This window comes from Orcinus orca, chromosome 3 (assembly GCF_937001465.1).
Source record: "Orcinus orca chromosome 3, mOrcOrc1.1, whole genome shotgun sequence".
Classification (NCBI taxonomy): domain Eukaryota; kingdom Metazoa; phylum Chordata; class Mammalia; order Artiodactyla; family Delphinidae; genus Orcinus; species Orcinus orca.
Window position 1 is genome coordinate 28515882 of NC_064561.1, and position 12195 is coordinate 28528076.

The 12195-nt window shown below is 50.5% G+C and overlaps 1 protein-coding gene across 1 annotated transcript in view; it reads right to left on the reverse strand.

Moving 5' to 3' along the window:
* The window catches only part of KCNIP1 (potassium voltage-gated channel interacting protein 1), a 226897-nt gene extending 215484 nt beyond the window's left edge, over positions 1 to 11413 (reverse strand). Inside the window, exon 1 of the mRNA XM_004271988.4 lies at positions 10830 to 11413. Within this exon, the coding sequence (XP_004272036.1) occupies positions 10830 to 10890 (61 nt within the window). The 5' untranslated portion in view covers positions 10891 to 11413. The remainder of the gene's footprint in view (positions 1 to 10829) is intronic.
* Between the last annotated feature and the right edge of the window lie 782 nt (positions 11414 to 12195).

A 12195-nucleotide genomic window follows, 5' to 3' on the forward strand; every position in this document is an offset into this window, starting at 1 on the left:
TATTATTGTCCCGGTGTGAAGCTCCTTGAGGGCAAAGGCAGTGTCCTACATCACTCTTATCTCCTTCTGGCAGCTTCTCCTTTAGGGGAAGTAGATGGGACCCTGACATGGCTCCCGGACAGGCTGCACGATGTGGACCAATGTGCAGAGGGGCGGCTCAGGCAGGTCAGGAAGACCCAGGATAGTAGCACAAGGCAGGGACACATGCAATAGGCAGCAGGGAGTGAAGGGTGCCCCTGAAAAAGTTAGGACAGGATTCAATACTCAGTCTCTAGTCCCAGGCCTTCCCACCCATCCTTATAGTGCACCCTGGGGACGTATCAAATAAGCAGAGTGCTTCTAGGAAATGAGTGGGGCTGTATTTGGAGTCAGTCAGAGCTGGTGTGAATCCTGGTTCTTCTACCAGCCACCTGGAGGGACTTAGACAAGTCACTTCCTGCCAAGTCTCAGTTTTCCCATCTATAAAATGGCGGGATGAATGCCTACCTCTCATAGTAGGAGAGTTCACTTGCTAGATGGGGATAATTATAGTATATACCCCATAGGGTTGCTGTGAGAGTTAAATTAGTTTAATGTATCAAAAGTACTTGGAATAGTACTTGGTACAAAGTGTTACACATGTCATTTCTTTTTACTACTGTTCTTCTTATAAAAGCTTTAAAAATATTGTTATATTTGTCAACACCTTGCAGAGTGCCTGGCACACAGTAGGTGCTCAATACAGATGAGTTTTTTCTTTTTCCTGTCTGGTTCCAACTCTGAGGCTGAAGTACCCGACAGGCACATTCAAGAGATGCTTAAAGCACCAGCAAAGCAGAGGCATCAAAACTTGTGAAAAAACCTGTTTTGAAAGTATATTTCAAAAAATGATCCAAAAAGTTATCATGGGAAAAATCTGAATTTTATTTCATTTCTTTAGACTTATCTTACTGTTTCTGTTTCGAATTATCTAAGTAGCAAATGGTGAGGCAGTTGGTGGTGGGGACACAGTCTTTTAGCCTTTGGGCCTTTAGGGCTTAAGAGTCTAATCGAGCCCAGTGTCAGCACCAAGAAAGGGAAGGAAGAGAGCGGGGAAGACTCTCTAAGAGACCCTGCTGATTGTGCAATTTGACCATTTGACCGTCTGGGAGAGTCTTACAAGGAGTCCCAGGGATGGAGAGAAAGTGCAGCCTCCATCACATGAATGCTAATACACTGGCTTCCCAAAGGCAGCTGGGCGCCCTGTGGCCTCCAGAGCCCACTCCTGGCCGCCAGCCGAGCCCTCCTCTTCTTCTGGTTCCAAGGTCGGATGGGTGAGGAGGCCAGTGGCTGTCATTTCCTGTCTCTAAAAGCTCGGGAGCAGCCACAGTTGTTCAACCTCTTCTTGGGGGTCAGAGGCCTGCTTGCCCTGGATGTGCCCTCAGGCCGGAGGAGGTAACTTGGAATCAGACATGCTTCAAACCCTTGCTCTCTAATACTGGATGATCATAGAACCTCCCTGAGCCTCAGTTTCCCAATTTGCAAAATGAGGATAACAAAACATCCATCATGGGACTACTACAGAAATGAAAGAAGATTCGGCCCGCAGAAGGCTCTGGGACATGGCAGGCCTTCAAAAGTTAGAATTCCTCCTCTTCAAGCAATGCTTCCCCATCTCTCCAATTTCTACCCTATACAAGCCTATTTACCCTGGAGGAGTCCTGATTAATTGCTTAGTGCAGAAAGCTTCCTACCAGAACTAGGATGGTTCGTTTGTTTTCCAACAGAGACATCCTACTAGGCCCCCTGGAAAAGGCATTTGACTTTCACGCTTCAGGCCCTTCCTTTGTCCATTAGATTCCTATTAACTTCTGTCAAGTCTTCGGGCTTCAAATCCCACACAAAGGCTTTTGCTCAGAATCCAGGCGGCCAGCCTATTCTGCCACACTGAGCATTGTCAATGAAAACCCTTGTGGAGAGATGTCAGTAGTTCACACCAGTCTGTCCTGCACCCTGTCCTGGCCTACGGTCTTGGAAGCCAACTAGATGAAGACCTAGAATGTCCCCTTGCCACACCTTCAGGTAGCATAGATCTTGGAGGTAAAGCTAAGGTGATGGCTGGTAGAAGCAAGGTTCAGGATCTCACTTGGCTGGAATAACATTTTAAATTAGCAAATGAAAATTTAATGGGCATACGTGGTCCCACCCTTCTGTTTCATTTAAGGAAAAAAAAAGAAAAAAGGATCAACTGCAGAAACGCCGATCTGGGGAAATCTGACTTCCTGGCAATTCATATAAAAACAAGCAGTGCTGGGGAAGCCTGGGGTTCAGATCGCAGGGCTGACGCTCAAGCTGTGTGACTGTGGGCAGACCGCTCACCTTCTCTGGACTTGTTTGGTTATCCTAAAATGATACTTAAACCAGAAGGCTTCAAAGGTCCCTGCCAGTTTGATATATAATCTTATAATTACATATATACATATATATCAATATATACACACATGCGCACTATACTCTGTGCTCTAAGTCAATGTTTCTCCAACTGCAGTGGGCATCCAAGCCACCAGGAGATCTTGTTAAAAATGCAAGATTCAGTAGGGGCCTGAGACTCTGCATTCCTAATAAGCTCCCAGGTGATGCAGAGGTTGCTGGTGTGAGGACCACACTTTGAGTGGCATGGCTCCAAACAACAGTAACTTGCCTCTAATTCACCCTTGCTATGTTCTGACCACAGTATCTTACATGCATTATTGCATTTAATTCTCATAACGACCTTGGAGGTAATTACCATCAATATCTTAATTCTCTAGATGTGGAAACGGAAGTTCACAGAGGCAAGGGGACCTGCCTGAGGTCACATAGCTAATAAGTTGCACAGCTTGGTTTTGAATCCAGGTCTGTCTAATCAAGAGCATGTGTCTGGGGGCTTCCCTGGTGGCGCAGTGGTGAGAGTCCGCCTGCCGATGCAGGGGACACGGGTTCGTGCCCCGGTCCGGGAAGATCCCACATGCCGCAGAGCGGCTGGGCCCGTGAGCCATGGCCGCTGAGCCTGCGCGTCCGGAGCCTGTGCTCCGCGACGGGAGAGGCCACAGCAGTGAGAGGCCCGCGTACCACAAAAAAAAAAAAAAAAAAAGAGCATGTGTCTGTACCTGCTATACCACATATATATGTGTAATACAGATTTAGGCCAATGTGTGGCTAAGGACGGGAAGGGAACTAACGAGAAAGCAGAAAGCAAATGCACCAGCAAGTTCTTGCGTTCGTTTCCTTTGCAAGGATGACCACTCATCCACCCACTGATCCCTCCCTGCCTCTCTGGACCCTGTGAAAACACAGACTGATTCTGGTGTCCGATTCTGATGGTTTGAAATTCTAACAGCCTTGGAGGTACTTAAGCGCTCCATCCTTCTCTGACAGGCAACGATGGCTGTAACAAAGGGAGAAGAATTTACTTCACAGAAATGATTAGCACAGAAGAGAGATGTTTAATCCTATTAATGAATTTGCTAATTGACCTTCTGCCCCCAATCATTTCATATTCAGGCTTTCGGAGTGTCAGATTAAATGGAAACAGATCCAGGGCTTGTTGGAGATGGGGTGAAAAGCATTTTGCTCAAGGCCTGCAGATGGCTCAGTAGTTCCATATGCTAATGAGGTGCTTTGTCTATCCCTGGATGCCTTCTCCCCCGTCTCCACACACCCCGTTCTTCCTCGAGGGGAGGCCAGGAGGGGAGGAGGCTGGTGAGGTTAAAAGCTCAGGCTCTGGGATCAGCCAGAACCAGGTCCTGCTATCCGTACGCCCGTGAGACTCTGGGCAAAGCACTGCCCTTCCTGGAACCTTAGTTTCTTCATCTGCAAAATGGAAACCGTAGTAAGGTCTGTTCTCCAGGGCTGGGAGGAGGTTAATCAAATAACACAGGAAAAGGGCAGAGCAAGGCGCCTGGCACAGAGCGAGGCCAGGTCAACGTTAGCTATTACTATTATTATTAACCCTGCTGATGACCCCTGTTCTCCTATCTCACCGTTGGGAATTTCATCATCATCTGAAACTGACGGCTTCCCACAGAAGTCACTGGAGAAACTGCTTGGGATTCCAGTGGCCATAGTTATGATGGCTCTGGGGCCCACGGGGTGGACTCAGAGGCCACAGCTCGAAGGCACAGAGATCACCAAGGACCACCAACGTCCATCAGCGTGCAGACTGATCATGCAGTCACAGTGCAGACGGAGCGACAGAGGAGGAAGGGACCTGCCCTGAGATGGGACAAAAGGCAGCAGCAAAGCCACTACTGCCCCGAGCTGCTGGAATCATCTCACCTTCTGTGAACCACTGTGCTCACCACCTCCTGGGCCCCTCCCACAGCCCTAAGGAGATAAGGGAGACACCATCATTGCCCTCATCTTAGAGAGGAGGAAACGGAGGCTCAGAGAGGTTCAGCTAAGAAGTCACAGAGTCGGAGTTTGAACCCAAGTCTCTTACTTTAACCCAGTGGTCCTAACCATTGCACACCCTATTCCTAACTCTCTGATTTGACTGTAGCTCCCACTGCCACCCCCCATCCCCCAACTGCCCCAGTGAAGCTTTCAGTTTGGCCTGGAATAAGAAGAATTAATCCAATGCTCTGCTCCCACGGCTACTCTAGTGATAGCCCAACTGATCACAGCTACTCCCTAAAGGTGACCTATTTAAAACACTACCTGGAGGGAGGGGAAGCATTTAAAGATAAGTCAAATTGTCTGAAAGTCTCAGGACTCTCTCAGTCTCTCTCTCTCTCTCACACACACACACACACACACACACACACACACACACACACACACACACAGTATCTCTCTCTCTCTCTCTCTCTCTCTCTCTCTCTCTCTCTTTCTCTCCCCCCGCCCCCCAATACTGCTCGGCTTCTGCCTGATGAATGGGAACATCAGCTCCAGGGCCATTATGCAGAACTTTGCAGCACTTCTCCCCATGAGCGGACCGGATTTCTCATCTGCGAGGCCGCATTCCTGCACTCCTTGGAGCCATCAGGGACTCACAACCTGGTCTATCCATCCTTATCTCCATGCAGGCAACATCCATCAGCAACAGGCCTTGACAGAGGCCCTGAAATAAGACTCATTCCCTGAGAGCTAGTCAGAGAGACGAATGCGTAAATCCATAATCACATATTGTTCGGGACTGTAGCCAAGGGAAGGAGCAACAGCTGTAGGGGAGCAGGGGAGGGAGAAATGTGCTCTGCCCACAAGAGCTTGGGAGGAGGTGACATTGAATGAGGTCTTGAAGGGTGTGTAGGAGTTCACCTTGGGAGGTGGAAGTGGAGGGAGAGTGGGGAAGCCAAGGGGGATCTTGGGTAGAAACATCAGGGAAGCAAAGTTAAAGGACACTTACGGGATTACTTAGTGAACAAATAACTGAGTGGACAGATACACAGATTCTTGATCTCACCTAGACAAGAAAAGGGGAACCTGAAATACAAGGGAGGGCATTGAGGGTTGGTCCTCACTTTAGTTTTTTGAATGAATCAACAAAAGAGTGAGAGCCTAGAGATACTTTTCCATCTTCCCACCTTCCCCAAGGTACAGATATCCAAAAAATTACCAGAACTCTTCTTGACTGAACTTATAATTTTCAGCTCTTCATGAAGCACTTGTTATAAGTTTACTATTAATTATCTGTACCAGGGCCTCCTGTACCACTGACTCCTTCCACATTCCACGGTGGGGGGCTTAGATCCAGGATTTGGGTAGCATGACTATCCATGCTCTTCATGCAAAGACAGCCTCCTATCATAGCCTTTCTGGGACTTCATTAACCATTCATTAATTTATGGATTCATTTACTCACTCATGCACTCACTTCTTCAACCATTCCTTCTGTCATTCATCTGCTTCCTCATTCATTCACTCATTTATTTATCCCCTCATTCATTCAATCATTCATTCTTTCACTCACTTGCTAATGTATGTATTCACTTGCTCATTTGTACATTTACAAACCATTTATTGAGCAAAACCCTTCCAGGCATATAAGGAAGTCCAAGACACGATCCTTTTCCAGGGACCAGGCCAAAAAAAACCTCAAACAGTAGTCCTTTCACTTCCATCTTCCAGTCTTTACCATCTCCCTCTCCCCATTCGCTTTGAGCTTCCTTGACTTCCTTCTGGGATAAAGGGACCAGAACTGTGCCCGGCACTGGGTATGGTCTCCCTGTACTTTTGTGACTCTCAGGGGGCTGGGGAGCAGGAACGCTGTCCTCAGCACTTCCCTGCTTAATGGTAAACAGACTCAGTACATTCTGTGGACAAAGCCAATTCAAAGCCAGCAGACCAAAGAAAAGAATTCATTCCAGGCAGAGAGCTGGTAACTGAAATTCCAGTGGGAAGCTAACTTTTGCTTCAGGGTGGGCAATTCCAGGAAGTAACAGAAAGTGGCCAAGCAGTCCATTATTTATAAGTTCCTCCAGAAAAGATTTATGGCGTACCTACTATGTGCAAGGAACCAAGCCGGGGACTATGAAGGATGATTCAGAGTAGCTCCCCTGAGAAGCTGATGCTCTGGGGATGGGGTGAGGGGTTAACACCTCCATCAATTGCCTAATTCAGAGCATGACTTGCGAGTCATGAGAATGTACACCTTAAAAGATTAAGGAATTTAGATGGGAGAAGTTGCTTCTTTCCAGGGCTTGGGGGAGCCTTCCTGAATGTGGAAATAGCTGAGTGAGGTCTTGGAATGTGGGTAGAATTTTAACTATTAGACAAGGAAGTGGGGGGAAGGGTAACACAGAGTTAAAAGGATGGATAAAGATGCAGAAATGGGTAATGCTCAGGGCATGGACACCTCTGTAAATCAGTATTCCTCTTTTAGACGTAAGAACACTGACATTTCCAAGGTGAAATGACTTGCCAAAGGTCCCTTGAGCCCAGGACAGTGTGACGGCGGGGCTACTGCTTCTCTACGCCTGGCTGCCTCCCACTGGTCTCCCAGATTTTTCCTGGGAGAATATGCTGGGAGAACATGCTGCCCGGAGCAATAACCCCCAAACCTGGCCTCATCAGGAATATTGTGCTTCCATCAGGTCTCTAAGGTTCATTGCTCACTGGTCTAGGAGTGAGGGGACCAGTCCCATCTTTGTCTCTAACTTGCCATGTAGCCTTGGAAAAAGCATCTAAAAGCTGTGAGGTTTTGTTGGCTCATCTATTCAATGAACACTCTGGAGATCCCAAGCTCAGTCCTTCCTGAAGGTTCTGAATGCTTTCCCTCGGTCATGGCGGCGGATGGATAACCCAGCCACCCCTGCAAAGTAGGCTTATTTGCTTATAGGCAAATTTCCATTGAGATGCCCTTGGGCTAGTGACGTTCTCCCTAAATTCTCTCGCCCCCTGCCCCTCACAGAGGCCCAGCCACTGCACCTGCGTGATCCTCATCTGATCACCCCTGATATCCCGACCCTTTAAGCCCAGAGCCGTGTCCTTCGTATGATAAACACATACAAAACTGTTGGAGCCAGAAACCCTACCCGGGACTGGGATGCAGAGGCTGAGTCTCTGAGGCAGGACTTTTCTCATTCTTACTCAACGACAAACAAAGGTCCCAAACGGAGAGAAGGATAGGAAATGAATTTGAAACTTTCTTATTCAGTGACATAGCTCTTAAATTACTTTAGATTTCTGTGGCCTTCTGGAAGCTCTCCCTGAACACCCAGGTTGGGCTAGGCATGTCCCTCGCCACTAAATCATGTGGAGCTTTATACGTATGTGATTCCAAATTATATTTTCAAAACACGCAGGGTATTTGTTAAACAAGATACAATGTTTTCAGAACCAGCCACAAAGCAGAGGTCAGCAGGGGCTGCAGCAACAGGACCAGCATCTGAGCACGTGAGGTTTGGGTCCTAGTTTCCTGGACACGGCAGAAGGAACGCTCCAGAACTGAGCTGTGAGGATTCCAACAGGCGTGGACTACTTCCAGGATGGCTTACTCTAGGCATTTGGAAGCCCTAAACACTAGAGCCATAAATTGAATAGTAGTTAAAATTTGCTGACTACTTATGTAGCAGAGCTCGTGCTAAGCATTTGATTTGCATTATTCCTGAAATCCACACAGCACAACAGCTATTTTAAGATGGTAACTACTACTGTCCCTGTTTTCCAGTTGAGGAAAATAAGGCTTAGTCACGCAGCTAGTAAGTGGTAGAGCCTGGATTTGAACCCAGCAGGGAGACCGATTCCCGAGTTGAAAATCTCCACCACTCTCTTCTGACTGTTTGCAATTAGCTCTGAGGCTGGTGTCTCAGACATCATAGTGGCAGCTCTGGTAAGAGCATCAGCAACAGAAATCTTCAAATTTGAGAACTGGATGGAACCGGAGAAAATGTCTAATGTAACTTCCGCCTTTTACAAAGGTGAAACCTAGGTCTCCATGGGGCAAGGAACCTGACCAAGAAGTGATCCCTGATCACTAGCCTTTCCAGCCAGTTTCCAAGCCCTGAAGAAAGGGTCTTCTGCTGACCAGCATTCCACTGAGCTAGACAGGAAGATAAGACTCTGCTCCAGGATAAAGGCCTGGGGGGGGATGTACGTAGCTGGAGCCCTGGACAATTCCAGCCAGTGTGGTGTGGCTTTGTGCAAGTGGGGCTGACCAGACACCCCAGGCTCGGGGCAGCTTGTCATGGCAGCCCATCCACTAGCCCTGGACCCGCAATGAGCTTCAAACAAGTGTTGTTGGGACAGTTAAGTGAGAATGCGCAGATAAAGCACCTAGCACTGTGTCAGGCACACAGCAGGGGCTCGCTGAATGCTGTGCCCCCTCCTCTCTTTTCTTAGACTCCTAGGAGAGAGAAGCAAAGAGCTCTGGCCTCTTGGAATCCTTTGGGAATCCATCTGGGGTGACCTGCAGTTTTGTGTAGGAAAAGGGAATGGTAGACAGTAACGTCTGAGCAATGTCTCAGCTCATAATCTTTGCCCAGCCCTAGGTGAGGAATTCCACATCCATCGTTCAGTTGATCTTAGCATCTTTCAGCAATCTCCTCTGGGTCCCTGGTAGCTGCAGCCGACACAGTAGATGAGGCAGGGTCCTCCCTCGCTCCACTCCCTCCACACCCTGTTTCCTGCCAGGAGATAGTATCCTGTCCATTTTATGGATAAGAAACTGAGGCTTAGACAGGTGAAAGGATCTGCCTGAGGTCACGTAAGGAAGGAGCGAGGGAGCTGAGATTTGCACCCAGAATCTGTTGGACTCTAGGGTCCAAGATCTTTCTGTGACACCTAGCTGCCTCCCAGGAGTGCCACAGGCATTGAAAATATATTAAAACAAATCCCTGAGTTTCTTATCCCCACAGTCCCCTGGCCTCTGGGACCTCATGGTGGTCAGATGGTGGGGAAGGAGACCAGGATTTGCGCTGAACGTTGTCCCCAGTCAAGCAGTATCTGAGGATCCGTGAGAGGTGGGGCTGTTAATGTCAAGGTCCTGGGCCGAGGCTTGCAGACCTGTCCTGCCTAGGACTGGTAAAACGGCACCCAGTCTCTTCCCTGCCAGGAGGATGTACAATGCAGCTGGACAAATGGGTCGAAGCCTCTTCCCATGTTCTAGGCTCTGAATGCCAACCCAGCTTCATCACCCGAGATCTTCACCCAGAGATCCTATTCCTCAGTATTCAGCCAGCCTGATGCCTCTGGAGACTGGGCCAGATGTCGAGATCCCTCAAAGACAAGTTATTCATGGGGAGCTATCTCTGCGATGCAGACTTTCCTACTGAATCAGGAAAGACCAACCAAGTCTTGAGAGTGGACTCATTGTGCACCCTGGGGTCCACCATTATCCTCCCGCTGATCTAATCACTAGCCAGCATAAGGGGTAGGAACTGTAACCTCACCCGTCACCAGAACCTGGGCTCCAATGGCAGAACTTAAAGGTTTAACTGTCAGGTTACTGAAAATCCTTCTACCACTCACAGTAGTATTTAAGCATAAAAACAAAACCAACCAAACCCATCATATTCTTTTTCCTAACCGCATCCAGTGTCTTTATTCCAACAACCAACTTTCAAACAGCTGGATAGGAGGCCTGCACAGTCCGCCGCGGTGCAACACGTTTCCCCCAACTTCACATGGACCCGTTTCATGACTGTCCCGCTGGTGAGACTGGGCTTATCTCAGCCGAAGTGCAGGCAGGAGGGACCCAGGGATATTATGCTTTCTAATCCCTGATGTCAGCTCACCTCTTCACCAGACCTTGACAGTGCTCTCAGCTCTCAGGCGGCTCCCAGAGCACGGCAGCACCCTCGTGTGATGCCCTGGCTCCCAACTCCCTAAAGCCACCAGGACATGAGCCCTGAGAGTTTTATCACCTGCCAGCAGCTGATTCCTTTTGGCTTGCAGAAAGCACTCCCTCCCTGATGATGGACCCCCAGGTCTGCACAGCATCGCTGCTGGGGGTGGGGGTGGGGGGCAGTGAGTGAATATGTGAGCACCCTCGCTGGATGCCCACAGTCGCACAAACACCAACGGTCATGGGAACGGGAAGAGCTTCCCAACATGTACACTCAGACAATGTCGTCCCCACCTCCCACCTGTGAATTTGTCTCTGCCTTCTGTGCCTAGAGATTCCTCCAGGAGTAGGGTCCTGGCACCTGGTGCCCCGGAGAGGTTCCGTGGCCCCTGAGGCCGCAGCCCACTCTGGGTCCCTCCTCTGCCAGCTCACGGGTATTCACACCAATCCTCCCGCCGGTTTCTTACTCCTTTGGTTACAGGAACCTGAACCCACTCCTCATGGGGAGGGGGGTCCGGGCCAAGGGGGGCAGGAGGCACACCCCAACCCAGCACCGAGCACCCCCAAACCCAGCCAGGGGAACAAAAGGAAGAAGGAGGTGGCTTACCTTTCGAGGGTCGTCTTTGTTTGGTTTGCAGAGACGAGAAGGTGCCCATGACGGCCCCCATGGCAGCGAAGACTTGTGTGCGACTTGGGACCTCGGGCCCTGCCCCTCCCCTCCACTGGAAGGAAATCAGTGTGGCTCTTCTACTCCGAATTGGAGGAGGTAAAAAAAAAGCCCCCCGCAGCTCGCCGCAGCTTGGTATTCAGCGAGCGTGGGGCTGGGGCGCTGGGAGCCTTTTCTATCCTTCTTCAGCCCCGCACATGCACTGACTCACAGGGCTAGCCGTTCCTGGCGAGCCTTCGGACCCGGGCCCTGCCGCTTCCCTCGCCGAGGACCGAGAACGATGCCCCGAAGCCTGCCTGGCGCTGGACACCGGGCCGGTGTGCCCGCCCGGCCGAGGCTCCTGAGCCAGCGCCGCGTGCGCTGCGGGAGCCGCGCTCGCCCGCCCCTCCTGCCGCACGCTCGGCTCCCCTCCCGGCGCTCGGGCTGGGTCTCGGGGGGCCGAGTACCAATCATGAATGAACAGAGCGGGGACGACGTCGAGCGGAGCCGCGCGCGCCTGCCTGCCTGCCGCGCTCGAGGCGAGTCTGAGGCGCGCGGAGAGCGGCCGGCGGGTAACCCCGGGGGGGCGGGGCGGGGCCGGGGCGCACGAGGGGCGCGGGGTGCGGACGCCTGGCCGATGGGTGGGGCTCAGGGGGCAGCAGACTGCTTCTCGGGAGAACGTGTGTGTGTGTGTGTGTGTGTGTGTGTGTGTGTGTGTGTGTGTGTGTGTGTGTGTGTGTGTGCCCTGCGTTGGGATGTCTTAGGAGGAAGGTGCCCTCCTGCTCCTCCGGCGCCAGGGCCACCTTTGAATGACAGGGAATTGGGAAGGGGAAAGGAGCCCTCGGCCCCTATGGACACTTCCTTACTCTCTTTTGTTTCTTCCCTCCCTCCCTCCTTCATCCTTCTCCCTCTTTGACCCCCAAGAACTTACAAGCTATCGTTAGAGGGCAGGACCCCAAACCCTATCTTGACTTCTCATGCAAAAAAACAAAGTTTGGGTCTACCCGTTTGGATTCTCCTCAGCCCCCCGGTGGTGCTGAAATGCAAGGTTTGCTCCCCCGAAGCCTGAGGAGGAGCTGCCCTTCCTGAGCTGCCTGGGTTCCCACTATAAGCAGTGTTAGCAGGTCATAGGGTTTCCCGACATATGGCCTCATGCACACAGTCACACAAACATATGTGCACAGGTTCCACAAGTCCACACAGATGTTGCTGTTGTACACACAGACTCATAGCCCATAACAGCCACAGGTGCATCCCTAGGACTCCACACAAGACGTAGACACACAAACACGCAGGTATGCAGACGCACACACGTTCAGTGCAAAAG